The following is a 20787-nucleotide window of genomic DNA, read 5'->3' as shown; positions in this document are numbered from 1 at the left end:
GCAGCGTACATTGATGCATATCCTGCCATTAGCAAGCCTTTTGCATAATACACAATTAATTTTGCACAAAGTTGTTATTTTATTAATTGCTTTCATTCGTTTCATTTCTCTTGGCCACGATCACAAGTTGGTTAACCTAACCTGCTATGTTCGCCCCGAATCATCAATGGTTGTGGGAAGACTTTGACCATACAGTCAGCCCAAAAATCGTCCCTTCACTTTCCCATTATCCCATTTTCCGATTTACCCATTTTCCACTTTTGCCACCCAAAAATGTGGCCAAGACCGCATTGACTTCAGTTCAAAATAGACATTTTGCGGCTTCTGCTAACGAAGGAGTGTCAAAACAGACAGTTTACCAAAACCCCAATACCAAACCATGATTGTTTTCTTGGTGCAAAATCACACATGTTCCATCGTCCGTTTGGCGAAGGAGTAAATGTGTCAAACGTCACACAGCCAAGCAAACCGAAAGACAATTGCCGCAAATGCCGGAAATTGTTGGCAAACGTGAAATTAACAATGAATTATGCTCGGCCTTTACTATTTAGTCCCTCTGGATATCAACCAGTTTCAAACAAGGGGGATCGCTATCGCTATCGAGTTCACTGTTTCTTGTTTTTAACTGAAAAAAACAAAATTAACTCTTACAAATTTCTAAATTAATCTAAACTAAAATTGATAGTTCAGTTCAAGTACTGACACAATGTTTCTAATTTATTTATAATGATTTGTATTTAAAAATACATTTGATAAGCATCAACGTTCGAGAGCAAATACGACCTTAAAAACGAATGTGTTTGACTCTCAGATTTGACCAATCTTCATGCAAATCACACAACATATTTCTCTGCTCATAGAGTACATTGTATTATCTAAAAAGTATCAAAGGGATCGGGACTTTGAGCCCTTTGAGTGGTTTGGTGTAAACCCTCTTTCTGGTTTTCATATGCAAATGTGGTCACTTGGGAGGAACAACAGCAACGTCAACAGGACCAAAATCAATTCCCGTCGTCCCAGCCGTGGTGCAATATTCCCGAAGCAAAGTCAAACGAAATTAGTTTGCTGCTCATAAAACTTTGCCTCGAAGTTTGCGCTGCCCACATCCACATTTTCACTTCCAACGCCAAAGTCCAGGTAAACTTTGGGGGTATGTGTGCATATAATAAGTTTGGCTTGCCGCCGGTGGGTGAATAAATTGGGGGTGCTGGTTGGCAGGTAAAAGGTGGGTCTGGGAATTTCGGCAGGTAGAAGGAGCCACCGGAAACCTGGTTACCCTACATGGCTCTTCACCCGAGATTCGAGACTTGAGACATGGAAAGTTTTTGGCGCTTGACTGGCCAGTGGTGGGTCCCAAAGCTTTAATTGTATTTCAAGTTCCAGGCTGTACTCTTCGGACCCGCCCATCAGCCCACTTTTTTCGAGAGCACTTCAATTTCCATGCGTGATAAATGGAAAAATGCAAAAATCCTTCTTTCGTTTGCTTTTGACCCGATGGGCTTGCTTTTCGCGCTGCGATTCGCTGTCCGCAATGGAAGCAACATTTCAGGGCTTTTGTCTTTCAATTTGGCCCAAAAATCTCTTTTGGCCAACTGTGGTGCCAGTAACCGCCCCCGCCCGCCTTCTTTTTCCCCTTTAATCGCTCTGTTTGCATTTTAGTGGCACAGTTCTGTAGGGCAACGCATATGGCTAGCTTTAGAATTGCATCGGCAAGACTTTTGCATACAGTCAAACCTGGGTACTGACGAAACTTTTAGTGGCAGAGGTACCATCCTTAAATGACTCAAGTGTATTAAAGATTATTGAACTTTCATGAAGTTTATATTATTAAACACACATACTTGAAAATATCATAGTTTTTAACAAAGTTGAGTACATAAGAATTATGGTTTATTAAAGTTTATTAAACATTGATTTATGTTTTATTAACAAATCACTGAAACTATTACAAAATATTTTTTTAATTTCTACGAAAGACAGCTCTGTATTACTTAAATTTAATGTAAACTTTTAAAAGTACATTTATTGTTATGGATGATGCATTCGAATTGCTTATTTATGCATTAGCGTTTTTTTAATTTTATTTTCATTGAAATATTAAACAATATAATTTAACCCGCATATTTTGGATATTTTTAATCCCAAAAACTATCTTTTAATTTCGTCATGTGACTATGTAGTAGACTGATAGCACTGGAAATGTTAGATTTAATATTATTTTAATAGGACTTATATTTCGTATTTTAAATAATTGTCAAAAATAAGTTGTCTTGACGGGCTTTACTGTGGATATCTTAGTCCGACCGCGTTGTATAATTGGGCTAACGTGTTTTGCGGGCGTAATTCATTGTGTTTATATTCTCTCACTCTGGCTAAGCTGAATTGCTGAAAGCTGAAAAGATTTAATTTATTTCAAGTGCGAGGGAAAAAGACTTCACTTTCCCCGAATTGGACTGCGTCCGGGTCTTGGGTTTGATGCGCTGGTTTCGATCCGCTTTCGAATTGCATTTCAAACGTTTCAATTGCTTTCCGTCGGATTCAATCTTCGAGTGATTTATTGTGTTGCCTTCACGGGCTGAAAAGGATGAGGGAACTTGGATGGGAATCGTGATTGCGTTTGCCTAGGCATAACAATTATCCGCTGTTTATGTACACGAAATCAATAATTAAGTTGTGAACAAAGCCCTGAATTATAAACTGAACTCTATGCATTAACTGTAAACAGTTCTATAATTATGTCATTACGTGGCAAAACAAAGGCTGCGTGTTCCTTGGACAAAGGTCTATAAAAGAACTCCGAGCAACATTTATTCAATTAGTTCAGAGAATGAAGTTCATGAAGTACGCAGTTTTCTTTTACAAATCTGTGGGCATTGAGCCGTATACGAAGTCCTCTCGTCCAAGGAAAATCAGTCTGTGGTCGAATCTCCTTTTCTGGGCAAACGTAATCAATTTGAGTGTGATTGTTACTGGCGAGTTTCTTCACCTCGTAATTTCATTCTCCCATGGAAAATTAATTGATGCCGTCACTGTAATGTCCTATATAGGATTTGTGTTCGTGGGAATGAGCAAGATGCTCTTCATCTGGTGGAAGAAACCGGACCTAAGCAATATGGTTCAGGAACTGGAGCACATATATCCTCAAGGCAAGGATCAGGAGAAGGTCTATCGCTTGGATAGCTATCTGCGATCCTGCTCCCGTATTAGTATAACCTACTCCCTCCTTTATTCGGTGCTCATCTGGACCTTCAATCTGTTCAGCACTATGCAATTCCTCGTCTACGAGAAGTGGCTCAAGATCCGCGTAGTTGGCCAGACTCTGCCATACCCTGTGTACTTTCCCTGGAACTGGGAGGCCAGCTGGTCTTATTATCTGCTGCTATTCAGTCAGTACTTTGCAGGACATACTTCAGCCTCGGGACAGATCGCCACGGATTTGTTGCTTTGTGCAGTGGCCACTCAGGTGGTGATGCACTTCGATCACCTGGCAAGGGTGGTGGAAAACCATCACTTGGGTGAGGACTGGAGCGAGAACTCAAGATTCTTGGTCGGGGCTGTTCGATATCACCAGCGTATTTTACGTCTAATGGATGTCCTCAACGACATATTCGGAGTACCCCTCCTGCTCAACTTCATGGTGTCCACATTTGTCATCTGCTTTGTGGGATTCCAAATGACCGTGGGAGTTCCACCAGATATCATGGTTAAGCTTTCTTTGTTCCTGTTCTCCTCAATGTGCCAGGTGTACTTGATTTGTCACTACGGCCAGTTGATTGCCGATGCGGTAATGCTTACGCAATCAGATAACGATCTGTAATGTATTTCATTAATGTTTTATTAATTTTCAGAGCTCTGGCTTGTCCATTGCTGCCTACAAACAGAACTGGAATGATGCTGATGTTCGCTATCGTCGTGCATTGGTATTCTTTATAGCTCGACCCCAAAGAACTACCTATTTGAAGGCCACAGTTTTTATGAATATAACGAGGGCCACAATGACTGATGTAAGATCCATCTGGCTTTTTTTCGATTTGTTAAAATTATAATTTATTGTGTTTTTCCAGCTGCTTCAGATATCATACAAATTTTTTGCTCTGCTCCGTACCATGTATATCAAGTAATCCATTTAGGGCGAAACTTATTTAATGAAACTATAGTATCAAATATTAATTGGTCATGTATACTTCATATAATTAAAAATTTAAAATAAATAATAATTTTGTTTCTTTCTGCTTTTGCTTTGCCGATAGCCGGGTTTCCTTTGTTAAAACACCAATAATTGTAAATATTCGATTTGATAAACAAATTTCTTCGACACAAATATATAAATTACAGAAACAGGGTCTACAAAAGTATACCTTCGCCGAAAGCTTATAATTATCATATAATTCCAAGGTTTTTGCATCAAATCAATATTGATTATATATTTGCGTTGCGTGACAAGTAGAAATGGTATAAAAGGCATCCCACCAATTCAGATGCCCCATTCTATTCAAGGAAGTAGCTAAACCCTCTTCGAAGATGGATAAGTTCATGAAGTACGCCAACTTCTTTTACATGGCTGTGGGTATTGAGCCGTATAAAAAGGACTTGTTGGAGCACAAGAACAGTCTTAAGACCCGGATTGTCTTCTGGGCCAATGTGATTAACTTGACTCTGGTTGCGATCGGCGAGAGTATATATTTTCGCAGTGCCTACAACAATGGAAAGCTTCTGGAGGCCGTCACTGTGCTATCCTACATTGGATTTGATATTGTGGGCATGAGTAAGATGTGCTTCATCTGGTGGAAGAAGGCAGCTATGAATGGAATGGTCAGAGAACTGGAGGAAATGTACCCACGGGGAAAGGTGCAGGAGCAGAGGTACAAACTGCAGAAGCATCTTAAATCCTGCTCCAGGATCAGCTTTACTTATTCGCTGCTCTACTCGCTGCTCATCTGGACCTTCAACTTGTACAGCGTTATGCAGTTTCTGGTCTACGAGAAGTGGCTTAACATTCGCGTGGTGGGCAAAACATTGCCATACCTCATGTACATTCCCTGGAAATGGGAGGACAACTGGACCTATTACCCTCTGCTCTTCTCGCAGAACTTTGCAGGATATACGGCAGCTGCTGGACAAATATCCTCCGATCTTTTGCTCTGCGCAGTGGCCACTCAAGTTGTAATGCACTTTGATTATCTTTCACATAGTATGGAGAGCCACGAACTAAGTGGCGATTGGGAGCAGGACTCCCAATTTCTGGCGGATACTGTTAGGTATCACGAACGGATCCTTCAACTCTCCGATGTGGTGAATGAAATATTCGGGATACCACTGCTACTCAACTTTATGGTGTCCTCGTTTGTCATCTGCTTTGTGGGATTCCAGATGACTGTTGGAGTTTCACCGGATATGATTACTAAGCTGTTCCTGTTCCTCTTCTCGTCCATGAGCCAGGTCTACTTGATTTGCCACTATGGTCAGCTGGTGGCCGATGCGGTGAGTTAATCAAGTTAAAAATCGCTTTATTAGAGTCCTGTTTTTGTAGAGTTTTGGCCTTTCGGTGGCTACATATAGACAAAATTGGACTCATGCTGACATCCGCTATAAAAGAGCTTTGGTTATTATAATCACTCGGGCTCAGAAACTGACTTATCTAAAGGCCACCATATTTTTGGACATCAGCAGATCTACAATGACGGATGTAAGTTTATTGGCTTACACTCTTGTATATGTTCTTTAATATAATTTTGTCTTAATTTTAACTATAGCTTCTTCAGATTTCGTACAAGTTCTTCGCTTTGCTACGCACCATGTACGGTCAATAAATTAAATTAAAGGAATTCAATTTAGCTCTAGTCCTTAGACGAAATCAAAAGTAATTATGTAGAATTCAATTTACTCCTAGTCCTTAGATGAAATATAAAATAATTATGTAGATGCCCACTCTACACGGTAGACAAGTTGTTAGTACATATAATTAGAATTTAATTTGTAACACAAAAATAAATCTCTGATGGGCTTAAAAAAAAGGAACATGTTTATTTTATTAATGTGGGGGTGCGAAAATAAAATCTTATTCAAACTAACTTGGCATTTTTCGTGAGTTATCAGGCTTTCATATTTTTGAGTCAGTGATCACAAACTATGAAATTCCTTTGTTTTGAATGCTCATTGCAATTAAGTTTTAATTACATATAATGAATGATTTATTTTGACATAATTAAAGTTGCGAAAGCTTATAATCGTGGGATCACCTTGAACCTTTGCAGATGTTACTTCGACAATACACGCAGACCTTTTCGAAAGCATTGTCCTAAATCAAGTTAGCATTATGGCAAGTCTAGTTAGTTATTATTTTCTATTTTCTCTTATATATGGCAGCCAAATGAACAGTTAGTAAAAGGAATCGTTACATAGAATTTTCTTTCAAAATTATATAAAATAAACAATTTAAAGCAAGGAAAGTTCATGAAGTATAAGGTCTAACATGACGGAAACTAAAATCTTCAAATTTTTCCTAGCTTTGAATCTATGTTTTAGCTTACAAGTTCTTGGTCGTGCGGCGCACTTTGAAGGCCCAATAGGGATAATGGGTGTGTCCAAAGAAGATCCCTCAATCCCTAATCCCCATCCTATGTGCCCCATACAATGCTTTCAAAGGCTCAAAGCGAACTTAATTATGCGGCGGCACGAGCTCCACGCATGTCCATCGCCGCTTCGACACAGCGAAAAAACGTAGTAATCTTTCTAGCGTTCGCCGCTGCCACTGAAAAGGCAATACTACGGCTCCACTGGAGAGCGAGCAAATATGTTGCTACAAAAGAAAATTGCAGAGTACATTTTACACTTCACTGCACACACAAGCTGTGCTTATGAGTTTTCTCTGCTTTGGGTTAAAGGGTACTTGATTTTCTTCTAATTTCCAGAGGCAAAACTACTTTTAACTAGGAAAATTATTAAGTGTTTTAAGGGGGCACAACCAAAAGAGTTACTATTATTATTATTTATTAAATGTTTCGCTAGCGGTTGTTATCTGACCATCAAAATCAAAATTCTCATAAGGCTGACAGCCCGTAAGTTTCACCTTTTCAATGAGCTTCAATTTAGGTAAGATGTTAGATTTTTGTTAGTCTCAAGGGTGTTTGGCACTTCGATCCTGAATTCAGTTTGGCTGGCTGTTGGTGTATGTTTTCTTTTTTGCAATTTTAAGTTTGGCGCATGAAGCAAAGCGGAGCAAAAGAAAGCTCCTTCTGGAGGCAGTGGACAACGAAACCGTTTGATGGCATCTAATGCAGTTTTTCCCATGATGTGTGGCTGTGTGCACGCACTCAACAATATTAGCAATTTATGCGCTGGAGCGTGTCCTGGCTGTGGATGGCTGATGGGCGACAGGAGGGCCAGGATGTGGGAGTTTTTCACATAATATTTTCAATTTTGACGGACTCTGACATCACCTGCATAGTTATTGTTTGAGAAGGCCGCCCGCGTGCATAAAATTTATGAAATCCTATTTTTGTGTCCATCACTCCCGTCCCACAGTTCAATCCAGAAAACCAGAACTCTGTCAATTTCCCTTACTCTGAATACGACATATTTTATTTTTTTGTGTGCCAGGTTTACTTTCTTATTTATTTTGTTCTTTTTTTCCGTCGCTGTGTGCGATGTGGCTCTTTTTGGGGATTTATTTTTCATTCTTGTGAAATTTTTATAAAGCTCCAAATGTGCTACAATTTAATTTCTGGTCACGTTTTGGGCGATTTTCAAATAGCAACAGTTACAGCAACAGCAACAACAGAAAGTAAGGTTGAAAAATTCATTCAATATCTCACGCTGTCATATTGCATAATTTAAGGCGCCCAAACATGGTCACGTTTATTATCCTGTTTATATATATATATATATATATATATATATATATATATATGTTTATATCTGTCCAACCTATCCCAAATCCATGGCTAGCATGAAGATCATATCAGGTGAAGTCAATTACTGATACTGTCACGGTTTTCCTGGCGCCAAGAAAATAATCCACGCCAGGACAACGAATTCAAATTAGCATTCACATGCGGCTTACCATGGAATAATGAAATAAAATCATGTGATAAATCAATAACAAATTAGCTAATAGCCAAACAACATTGCTAAGTCTAGTACACAATATAAGGGTTTTGCAATATTTTCAAATTACTCTGATGCATTTGTGGTCGATGATTACCAATTACTACATTTTAGGCTTTATATTTGGCCTAATTGAAAAATAATAAAATATTTAAACAAATTTAATTAGAGTGTCACCAAAATAGGTTGCGTTTTTCCTGCTTTTTCGTAAACAAAATTTAATAACCTGATTTAAGTTTTTGATATGGTTGATAAAAATCAAATTTTAAAAAAAATTGAGAGAAAAACCAAACAAAATTAATTTTAATGCAGTTTTAAAAAAAGTGGTATCTGTTGCCAGCCTCTTCAACTTACAATATATTAAGTTATTTCATTAAATTGTTTTGATTAATTTATTTGCTGTTGTTTTATAGCCTTAAAAAGTTTATCTTTTACCAAAAGAAAAAGCTTGCAGTTTATTTGTCAAAGGTAAAGTTTCATTTCAATAAAACAATTATCCACTTACTTCATCATCACTTCGATTCCTGTTTTATTACCTTAAAATTCAATTGTACGACCATGAACAGCCGAATGGCTATCAACATAAACATTTTTGTCATTTATGGGCAAATATGAATTTGCATTTTCCATGCAAAATGCATCGTGACCGGCAGAGCGAAAGGAGAAATGGCAAAAAATCATATCTTTTTTCGGCCTTTCACCCGCTCACAATGCTTTTCAGCCATCCAGTCAGCCAGCGGTTGTTAAGTCCACTTATCAAAACGTGCAAATAACTCAACTCCCGGGATAGGGACAAACACGTGATGGCGATGGTTCAGGGGGTGATGCTGATGGTGATGGTGATGGCAACTGGTGCCATGATGACCCAGTGGAGCGTGTTCAATGGCCAATTGGCAAAAAACCGATGGCATTGTTGCAGAAAAGCAAAGGAAAAAATACTATAGTATGTGACCCAATCGCTGGACAAACTGGGGGCAGTGCATTATTGTTGGCCGCGCACTGGCTGTTCTGTTTTTTCAATTAGCTGCCATTAAATTGAATTCAAATATTGAAACAATATGTTGCCATTCCTCGAGCTGGGGATTTTAGTTTCGGCTTAGCGCCAATCTAAGCCCCCACTGCAACCCCCAAAAGCCCGTGATCTAACGTGATTTATTGATTTTGAGAGCAGTTTTTCTTGTCAAAAGTTGACTGCGGCGCATACGCTTGAGTGTCCACGGAAAAATGCTAAAATACTAAAAATTTGGCCACGCGAAAATTGCACAAAAATCGGTTCGAGTTTCATTTAGTTTTCGCATCAAAGGAATCCTGCTCTTTGGTGTTGGGTGAATGTGTGAAAATCCACACGTATCTATATGGAGAATCCTTTTCAACGGCACACTCAATATGGTAGCGTTCTAAATGGAGACTAAAAGCCTCTAAATTAGTTTTTCCAGCATTATTACTCATACGCAGTGGGGCCGCAGCGATATTTTTATGGCCTTGCATTAGGCAAATGGTATGGCATTCCATGAATGTGGGCCAAAATGAAAGACCTGTCTCAGTCCCGATTTTGCGGCAAGACAACATTTCTTAATGGGTTTCATTTTTTTTTGGGTTGCTGCTATTTTGAGCTATGATTGCCGATAATTTAACGTTGGCTTATTGATTTCTTATAGCAGGCCATTAATAGTGGATTTCACCGGCCAACTAATAGCATTCATATTCGAAACGATTTGTCAAAGCGGCGGCGACATTGGATGTTTGCCTTTATCTGGATAATTGTGACAGTAATGCGAGCGATAGTCGGGAATCTATATAAAAGTAATGCGTTGCAATCAGTAAAACTTATTAAGTGCGAAAGAGGAGAGTGGAGGGTATAGTATAGGGAGGTCGTAAGCAGGGCTTAGGCCCTAAGTAGGTTGCTGAGCCTCACACAAAGCGGCCACAAAGACGCGCAAAGATAAGCGAGGGATTTCATTTGCTCATTACTCAACAGCTTACACGGAGGCGGCGGGGTGGGGAGTGTGGGTGTGAGCTTTTCTGGCTAAAAAGGAAGTAATAAGAGTGTGGCTGCGAGCACATAAGAAATGCATGTGCACATAATTCATTTTTTATGCCACATTACAGTAGCAACAAAAATGATGGCTGCCTACAAGGCGTAACTACACCTGCACATATACCAACACAACCGCCGACCGCAGGACTCACACTAACACGTGAGCAAAAAACTTGTGAGAAGAACATTTAGATGGAATGTGTGTGTGTGTGTGTGTGTATTTAAGGCGGTAAAATGTGCGCTTGTCATCGTCTGGAGCTCTGCCAGCGGAAACGGAAGCGACATCCAAGTTTATGTTAAAGTTTGATGCAAAACCCCCAAACTCGCACATACTTACACTTGACTCATAAATTGGCAAACATTTTGGAGCTAGCTATTATTTTTGTTATTTTATATACAAGCTTTCTTTTAACTATGACTCCTTTTTTTTATAAATTCTTAAGAGTCTACAAAAGAATTTGAGAAGAAATACAGTGAAATTTCCAAGTCATTGTCAAAGATTTTGTAATTTTACATATGTTTTTTGTCTTATTCGGAAAAACATTTGTTTATCCAAACTTTATTTGACAAAGGTTAAAATGCTTTTCCCCCCAAACATTTCACATCGCTTATTTACTCAAATAAAATTGCTATTAATTTTAATTTCTGGCTTAGGTAAAGGAAATTCTTATATAAATCCACCTCCTAAAAATGTTTTCTTTAAGTGTTAGTAGCTCGATATATGTGCTTGGAAAAGTTTCGCTCCGTTCTCCCCTCATGTTGACTTTTGTGGCTCCTGTAAGTGTTGAGACCTGCGGTGGTGTCCCTTGCAACTTGGTGCGTGTGTGGCACTGTGTTTGCGAGTGTGTGTGTGTGTGTGTGCTGCAGGTGGAAAGGAAATTAAATCAGCCTCGTGTGGCATGCACATCATTAGTATGTATAGAGGAGTTCCTCGGGACAGGCTCGATGATTATGATTGCTGCTGCTGGAGGTGCGGTCGGTATAAGACGGCGAAGACACCTTTCTTACCACCAGTGCAAATTGAGTTTGCGTTAAAGTGGCAACGGCTTGATTAGTCGTTGCATACCAAATTGACTTCTGTATGGATTCCCTTGGAATTTCCAGCCAGCTGACCAAACAGCAAATGTCAAGCGAAAGCTCTTTCATTGGCATCCAGTTGTGAAGCTCCTTGCCTGTTTGTTTGCCAGCTCAAAGCGTTGGAAGCGAACAGGACCTGCTCGTCCGAGTGCTTGTCCTCGTCCAGCTGGTCTATTTGCACACTGATGCATTTGTCGCTTAAGCTCCTTCTTATGACATTTATTTTTATTGACTGCACTGCAGGCAAAGACAGCAAACGCAACTCCATAGAGTGCCGTTGTCCCAACTCTAAACTGTTTGTCAGTGGAGCCCGTAAGAGGCTTGGCTGACGGCTTTAAAGCCAGCTGCCACCCGATGGCCAGGTCATTGTGTTCTACCAAAGACGGTTCTGTATCTGTACACTGGGAGATACCCAGGGCAATGTCAGTTTTTTGTTACAGTGTCTAAAATGTCAACGATTTCAAATAGTGCATTAAAAAAACACACATTTCTTTTTGCTTTGTTTTAGAAGCCTGAAAAAAAGCTTGTGTTTACCTAATATTTAAGAAATTGTTTGCAAAGTTAATACAAAACTAAACTAAAGAAGAGCAAACAAATAAATGATAACGATTAATTATAATTGTCAAAGGAAAAAAATAATATTTCTATGTGAACTGGTTGAACAAAAATTTCTCTGGAATGAGCTTTAACGAAACCAATGAAAACCAGAAACATTTGCTCTCTGTATGATCCGGTGTATCCTATCAGTGCTCCTGATATGAGAAATGTTCGTACTTGTGCTGCAAATTCATAATTCAGTGGCAGAGACACAGGAGTGCGTGCCTTCTTCCTCTTTCGCTTCGCTGTGTCCCCCTTTGTATCCTGGTTATTTATGCATTTAACGAGCCAAAGGAGCCCGGCCATCGGAAATGAGTTGAACTTATTGCCAGGTGTACGGGTATGCCGGAGCTCGGCTCTTTTTCATATTTTTGTTGTATTCCACTGCCTTTACCTGCTCGGTGTGCATACCTTTTGTTGTTTAATTAGAAAAGTGTTTCGTGTAGACTGGCAGCTCCAAATAGATACAACAATATCAGGATATTCGACAACAACAGGGGCAAGGAGTAATTTCATTTTTGTTGACAAACTCGAGGCTTTTGTGGCCAGCCACTAAGACGACCATGCCCACAATTGCCACGCCCACTGTCAGCTATCAATGAAAATGCAGGCGGCCAGGCAGGAGGCGCTCCTTTTGTTGTTATTGTTATTGTTACTGGCTCTGCTGCTGTTGTTGTTGTGGCTCAGTTTTAATATCATTTTCGTTCCACTCCAGTTGGCATTTTAATTTAAGTTTCATTTTCAATTTAAGACTTTGACTTGCCGGGGCACTTGCATTGCGGCTGCATCATGGTCGTAACTCCCTCCCCCTCCACCGCCCACCACCCCCTCCCGCTCCTTTTGTTCTTGGATTTTCCGTCCCTTTTGGGAAATCTCCATCCCCATCTCCATTACCCATTTTGTCCCAGTTGTTTTGTATTTTCGCGCTTTCACGCTCGCCTTTGTCTGCCACTGTTTTTGCCGCTTCGCAGCCATTTGGCGGCCATTTTAAATTTATTATTTGTATTTGCCGTTGTGGTTGTTCCAAACGCTTTGTTGTGGTCCACGCCCATAATCCAGCACCAGCCCCGCCCCTTTTCCATGGCCTTCTTGAGCTTGCATTTTCAATTAGAAAAACTTTGCATAGCAAATGCCTGACAATAATTGCACTTGTCGGCGCGGGCGGTCGTCGGAAGGGCGTGGCTCTTGTGTTTTGCATAATCAGTTAACGAGGCAACGATTCTTGTTGTAATTTCTTTGATGTTATTTATTGGCAGATTTTTAATTAAAACTTAGGCACGGCACAAAGGCATGGAAGGCCAGGCACTGAGTCATAAATTTGCATTATTGATAGAGCAGAGCAGAGCCGAGCCGAATTATCCCCACAGCGAGGAGAGAGTCCTCGTCGATTGATTAATGGGGGATAGCGGTCGGGATCCATGTGTCAACTGCTTACCTTAAATTATGGCTATCCTTGCCCCAGAATCAACAGCAGGTGTATGTGAAATTCCTGTCAACCCGAAATGACCCTTCCTTTCACCTGTTCATTTCAACAGTTGTTTTTTGTGTGTCGCTTACTAAAAAGGCCTTAGGCGTGTTCCGGTTTTATAAATCGCAAGTATATAGAAATCATTGTTTATATTTTAAAATTAGGGTCTATATATACTGAAGTATATTTATCAAAATTAAACAGTATTTATATTTAAAGGCCCAACTTGGCTGTAAGCTATGTACAAAATTAAAACATATATTCGTTTTAATTTTAAACTTGCATACCTAAGTTTATTATTATAAACTTACTTATCAATTTACTTAAGTTTATTATTATTTTTAATTTCTTAATTTTTGAGTTTATTTATTTACTTTATTTTGTTATAAATTTCAAAATTAATCTAAAGTTGAGACCTTAAAACTAAAATTAATTTCAGTATTTACATTTAAAGGCCCAACTAGGAGGCAAACTTTGTAAATGAATAAATAGAATAAAAAAATTGGTGGAGGTAAACATATTTGGAGTATCGGTTCAACTGGTTTTAAAATTTTCAACACTCCATCGTATGTTATGAAATCGCAAAAGTTGGCGAAAACTGGAGCAGGAAGTTGAACTTTTTGTAAGGTGCTCACTGATCTGTGTCATTTCCCTTTGAGTTTTCTCCACAGTTGCGCTTCATTTCAGGTGACATCCCTCGGGCGATATTCCCGCCCCAACCATACTTAGCTATATGTCTGAGAGCCAGTGGAGCATGAGGAATATATGCCACAAATCATTACCAGCTGAGCCCCAAAAGGTTAGGCAATATCTCCACTGATGACCCTCTTTCTTGTGTTTGTATTAGTGCTTGTTGTGCTTCTGTGTGTATGTGTGTGGGGGGAGGCAATTTGCATTGGATTTTATGCTAAACTTGTGGCAAATTTTCGGACCATCAACAAAGCATCAGTGGCGGCTGCTTCGCCTTGGCAGAATGCATCAAAAACTCAGCGATGGCAGCAGCGACAGCGACAGCGACAGCCAGTGTGCAATGCGAGAAACAGCCACAGCAATAACGACCACGAGGCATTTGGCGAAAAATGCAACTGCTACAAATTATGTGAATTATGCGTTCGGCTGCCGCATGCGTTTGCATAAATTTCGCCACAGCCAGCATAGCTATAGCTCCGGGCGTATTGCAGCAGCGGGAAATGCCGGAAAAGAGGGGGGGATGGAGGGACAGGCGGTGGAGTGGCGACTAGGATGCAACATTCGTGGCGCGCTTGCCACATATCTTGTCTAACAAATTGCATTCGAGTGTTTAACATGCGCCCAACAGGCGTTGATGTTGATGTACGAAGGATGCGAAGGACTTTTCCATGTTTTCACCCGGCGACGTTGCAGTTTCGTGGTGGCAAGTGTTACACTGTTACCGCAGCTGCCGCTACAAGCTGTATATCTCCCTGTGCCCAGTGTGCGTGTGTCATAATTTACTTTGAAGTGGCATTTATGGTCGCCTGTGGACGTTCGATGCCAAAGTAGCGGCAGCATCCGCATCAGCATCCGCATCAGCAAAAAAGTCCAAACTATTGCAGCAAAATTTAAATTGCCACAAACGAAATCAAATCAAATGCAGCAAATACGAACACACACACACACATCGCAAGTACAAACAAATACACCACAATTGCATGCATAATTGCATCAAATGGCCAAAAATTTGATTTGAAAATGTTGCTGCATACTTTCGTGCGCCAGTCGTTCAGCTGCTGTGGCCATTCGAAAGTCACACGCAAACATCAAACAGTCCCAAATTGTGCAAATTTAATATGCAATAACAAACACGCACACAAGCACGCCCTCACACAAAAACACACACACACACAAACACAAACGCAGAGAGATAGACCAACGCCAAAAAACACAAACACATTTGCACGCATCTGAATTTAATTAAAATTCGCAGTTATTGGCCAAAAGTATCGAAGCACCATTTTTTTTCTGCCTCTCTGGCGATTGTAATTAAATTAGGCCGGCAGGGACACACTGACACACATTCACCCCCCGACAAAGATACATTTACAGACACATGGATACATAAATGACCACCCATACACAGACAACCCGCTGGGCCACTGATTGCATAAACATAACAGACGATTTAATTACAAATCTAAATTAGTCGCCCAACCAAACTTATGAATTAACCAATTAACAAGTGTTTTTGGTATACAACATTTAGGTATAACAACTGCATGATAATTAAAAGGTTTATTGTCGATAGTAAAACCATTATTACCAAAGGAAATAAATATCAAAGTATATAAGTATAATAAAAAGTAAAAGTTTCTTAATAGTCTACTACTTTATATTGAAAGCTTTGGCGCATTTTATTTAATTTTAATCAATGGGTTGAACTTAACTAAAGTTTCTATATATATAAATTAAGTCTGACACCCCATATGTCCGGAATCGATGGGGTTTCGTTCAAATTTTAATAGATTTGGGGAGGGATTAGCTTTTTGGTGTGTCACGTGTAAATAATTATAAGCCGAAAATCGGCCACCAACTGTCAGCGGTTCTCTCCACTTGCATTTAAATGATGCCCACGGTTGAATAAACTTCACAATATATACCAATATTTATGTGTTTGTGCTCGTGCATTTATTTATAAATTATATGTTTACACTAATCAAATGCAGGATGACCGTGATGCGTTATGGAATCGGATCAACTTAATTATAGTGGAACTCGCTGTCGCTCTGAATCTCTATCGCTTGAATCAGACTACAATAATATAAATAAAAATATGCATGTTCATTCGACTAGTGAACCGAAATGGAAACATTTTGTCAACATTCAGTCCTGGCAAATATTTACTTATCCAAATAATAGTTATTTAACATTTGAAGTCTACTTGCGTTTTAATCGGCTTAAAATAGATTTAGTTTCCGTACGTTTTTTTCTCTCTGCGGCTCTAATTTCGTGGTAAATTTGAGGCTGTCTGAAATTTTCTCATTTTGTTTCAAGCACTTCAAACAAATCTAGGCCTAGTCGAAAAAGTGTCTCTTGGCAAAATGTTGACAAATTTTAATTACTTTTTAGCAGCTGCTTTCTCTCAGTTGGTGTTGCAATTAAGAGTGGAATTCTTTTTCATTATTACTGTTTGCCCAAAAACAGGCAAATATTAATAAAACCAACCCGCACACATACCGCTCCCACTCACCCGTTGCGTTCTTCGGCATTTGCAGCTTGGCAACAGGCAGCAGGCAACACGCATACGCCATGTTGGCCGTCAGTTTGTGTCATGTAAGTGGGTTACTAGCCGACTCTGCTGCGAGCCTGGCTCTGGTTTCTGGCCTAAAACAAGGCATTCTGTGGAGGCGTAGCTTTTTCTAAAAGTGAGTTTCAAGCTGCAAATTCTAAGTTGTTGTTGTTAGCGAAATCAATTAGAGCTACTGCTTCCGATAGATAAATTTACTTAGAATTTTATTTGAGCTCTGTTTACTTACTTAATATTTTAAACAACATTTACAAAAATATATAAAATACTAGACAATTTTGTTTTTTATACCCTTGCAGAGGGTATTATAATTTCAGTCAGAAGTTTGCAACGCAGTGAAGGAGACGTTTCCGACCCTATAAAGTATATATATTCTTGATCAGCATCACTAGTAGAGTCGATCTAGCCATGTCCGTCTGTCCGTCCGTCTGTCCGTCTGTCCGTCTGTCCGTCTGTCCGTCTGTCCGTCCGTTTATATGCAAACTAGTCTCTCAGTTTTAAAGCTATCTGCATGAAACTTTCCCAAAAGTTGTCTTTCTATTGCAGGTAGTATATAAGTCGGAACGAGCCGGATCGGACGACTATAGCATATAGCTCCCATAGGAACAATCGGAAAAATAAATGAAAAAAAATTATAACTTTGCTGTTTTTTAATTTTTTGTTTAGTTCTTCAACATATAGTAATGGTTAAATATTTCCGATTTACGGTTTAAATTTCATCAAAATCGGTCGACTATAGCATATAGCTCCCATAGGAACAATCGGAAAAATAATTGAAAAAAAATTGTAACTTTGCTGTTTTTTAATTTTTTGTTTAGTTCTTCGAGATATAGTAATGGTTAAATATTTCAGAATTATGTTTTAAATTTCATCAAAATCGGACGACTATAGCATATAGCTCCCATAGGAACAATCGGAAAAATAAATGAAAAAAAATTATAACTTTTCTGTTTTTTAATTTTTTGTTTAGTTCTTCGACATATAGCAATGTTTAATTATTTCAGAATTATGGTTTAAATTTTATCAAAATCGGACGACTATATCATATAGCTCCCATAGAAATAATAAAAATATATAAAATAACTATATAATAATTGAGCTGCAAATCATCATAGTTTCAATGTTTTTCAGCATATACTCAAGTAAATCATAATTTAAATGTTTTCAAAAGTATTTAATTCATGCAATAGCTGCAAGGGTATATGAACTTCGGCTTGCCGAAGTTTGCTTTCTTTCTTGTTTTTTTTAAATTACATCGAAATACGTTCTTACTTTAAAAAAAAAGTACAAATTTGTTGGTCAAAACAATACAGATAATGGACCAAATAAAAATCTTTTATTAATTTAAATCAATTGTCTTTTAAAATTTATTATTTTTATTGGAAAAATTATGAAATGTAAGTCTCTAAGAACCAGTCGCAAAGAAATTCATGTGAGGATCATGATAGATAAACAAAATGGTCTGAACAAGGCGTACTTTGCCCAAAGAGTTAACATTTTCTATTGCCAAAGTTAAAAAACAGAACCAAAGGGCATATTTGTGCATTTTCAGACTTTTCCTAAGGAACTACACGTTTGTGTGCTTGGGGTAATTTCTCAAGCCTGACAAATCGACTCTCGAGCCTTGTTCTTCTGCCTTATAGAGTGCTGTGCTCTCGGAGGTTGAGAATGCTTTGGCCTTGTGCCTGGCCTCGAGTACTGCTTGTGTGACAATTGTCATCCTGTCACTTAACTTCCACTACTGCCCTAAGATGGGCCATTCAACACGCAGTGCATTGTAAACAAAGAAAAAACCGAAATGAGCAGCCAAATAGAAGCCAACCAAGTTGTGGAAATTTTTTAATTAAAAAATTGCAAACGACATTATGCAGAATGTTGATGGTGGTGGTAGTGGTTGTAGTTGAGTGTTCCCGGTGGCTCTTATTCACTGCTCCTTCGTCGCTTCGGTTCCTTCAGCTCCTGCGGCTCCTGGCTTCGTCCTGCCAAGGCGAATCACAGTCAATGCCATTGAGAGACATAGGAAACAAAGCGCACTTGACAACCGACTGGCAAAGGAGAAGCTGTGGCATATTTGGCATCGGCGAAACTGCAGCCGTTCTGGGTAATGAAAATGTCAGCACGGCTTAGTGCCAGTGCTGAAGATTTTTTTTTATGGGTATTTATTAAAATTGACGTATTTTATGGGCCATCATCATTATCAGCATAGCAATTATGTACGCTAGACTGCTGGGATCCGTTCATTAGTTGCTCGCAGCCGCAGGGTTTCCTTTAAGGAACGCTGCTGTGTCTGCGAAAATGTTCTGCGAGAATATTCTCCATGGACTAAGTAAATGACGACAAATGTGTCTAAGATAGGTTAAAAGTAAGGAATGCATTTCTTAATTGGTATTTAATTCATTACTTCTTTATTACACATGATGTAATTAAACTTAAACTTATAATTAATATATGCTCTTAATCAATTAGTATAGCTGGGTACTTTAAAAAATACTTTTAAGTTATAACTTTCTAATGCACATCAAGTATTTCAACTTTATAGAATTCAGTTTGTAGAGCCAAGACTGTATATAAAATATTTTAATAAATATATGTCTTAATGTTCTTCAACAGCTTATATATACCTAAAAAATTTAAATTTCTGCTTGCATATATTCAATGAATAGCTTGTAGTGGAAAAAATATTTTAATATTATTGAAAAAGTTATAAATTGGTTATTTAAATATTATATTTTTCCATGATAAAATATATAAAAAGGTCCCAGTTTTGCCTAGCTGATTTATGAGCAGTGCGATCTGTAAGAGCAGTGGTAATAAAACTAGCAATCAAAGTGTGTTTACCACATTTGTGTTCGATAAACGGAATGCCCATGATCTCCTGTAATACCAATCTCGCCGGAAATTCAGAGTGCTTTGTTTGGAAGGACAGTTCGCGGTCAGTGACGGTGTCACCGGCAAAAGCGACTGTCTAAGCATAAGGGGCTATGGCAGGAGGCCAAAACAATGACATTGAGGTGTCGAAGTGGCGAGGCGCGGAGTTGGGCTGCGAAGGTGTGTGTTCTGGTGGAACTGAGGCAGCTACATCCTTGATATGGATGCAGGTGACGTGGCCGTAGACGGCTATCGCCGGTCTAGAATCCGGAATAAAGCCTCAAATTAGCACGAGGGCTTTGCAGAATTTACTGCCAGGGGCACTAGAACGACTATCTGAATCTGCAGCTGCTGCCGCTGCCTCAGCTGCTGTTGCTGTTGCTGTGTGTTGGTCTGCGGTCGCTGTAACGGGCCAACAGACCGCAACAAAAGCCACGCAACATGGCCAATCTGTGGAGTTCATAAAAGTGTCAACAACTTGCCCTGCCGCCGCCAGCCTGGATAACAAAAAAACAAAAAAAGTTGAAAAAACCCGACTCAACTGAATCCAGGACGTGGCGAAGGTCCTGCTCCTGCGTGGTGGAGGCCACGTTGCGTTGACCGCTGATAAGGCAAAACGTCCGCCCACACAAGTTGGCTAACTAACGCACGTTCGTTAGGCAAGACAAAGTTAACTGGCAGTCACGGATCCGGCACAAGAAGGGTGTCCTGGTTTTGCCACAATCCTCCATCCACCGCCGTATTCCGCACTATTCCAAACTGTTTTGTTTTGGCCGGGCAATCAACGTGCCAGCCTCTCGCGGGGTAGACCAAACCCAAACTCAAACTCAAGCCCAGAGCCAAACGCTTATGCGTCTTATCAGCCCCAAACTCTACCTCTATCTACTCTGTTGTTCGGTTTCACCTTTGTTGGCCTCGTTTGTTTTGCCTTGGTGGCTGCCACGAGGTCACAGATATTTTTGCTGCACTCTCCCACAGTCAAGTCACAAAAAAATAATGTTTATATGGAGGAGAGGGTGATTTTTTTATTACATAAAATGGTTGGACCACCTAGACCACTGGTAAGTAAGTAACAATGCTCTTGTTTAACATAAAACTGCATACAGAACAAAAATGTACATATTTTAAAGTGGAAAAGCATTTTCCCTGTACTATTTTGAAGCTGATAAACAAAAACATTTTAATACAAAATATGTGTGAGATTTTGGCTGTATAAATTCTGGGAACATTTAGGAACTTTTTTATATCGCTATTGAAAAAAAATGTAAATTCGTTTTATTGCACGAACAATGAATTTTATTTTATTTTTATTTTATTTTATTTTGGTTATAGTAACTTTGAACGTGGCCATGGATTTGCTGGTTGATATAT

At 39.2% G+C, this 20787-nt stretch overlaps 2 protein-coding genes across 2 annotated transcripts; both read left to right on the top strand.

The window, feature by feature from the left end:
• Window positions 1-2827: 2827 nt before the first annotated feature.
• On the top strand, window positions 2828-4131 carry LOC108143955 (odorant receptor 85c-like). Its single transcript, XM_017268553.1, has 3 exons — window positions 2828-3784; window positions 3849-4004; window positions 4065-4131. The coding sequence occupies exons 1-3, from the start codon at window positions 2828-2830 to the stop codon at window positions 4119-4121; spliced, it is 1170 nt and encodes a 389-aa protein (XP_017124042.1). The 3' UTR covers window positions 4122-4131.
• Window positions 4132-4521: 390 nt separating this feature from the next.
• LOC108143741 (odorant receptor 85b-like) lies at window positions 4522-5810 on the top strand. The gene is made up of 3 exons (XM_017268274.1): window positions 4522-5481; window positions 5531-5686; window positions 5754-5810. Exons 1-3 carry the CDS (start codon window positions 4522-4524, stop codon window positions 5808-5810), a joined length of 1173 nt encoding a protein of 390 aa, XP_017123763.1.
• The last annotated feature ends 14977 nt before the right edge of the window (window positions 5811-20787 follow it).

This window comes from Drosophila elegans, unplaced genomic scaffold, assembly GCF_018152505.1.
Source record: "Drosophila elegans isolate 14027-0461.03 unplaced genomic scaffold, ASM1815250v1 contig_468, whole genome shotgun sequence".
Classification (NCBI taxonomy): Eukaryota; Metazoa; Arthropoda; class Insecta; order Diptera; family Drosophilidae; genus Drosophila; species Drosophila elegans.
This window is presented reverse-complemented; position numbering and strand designations above follow the sequence as displayed.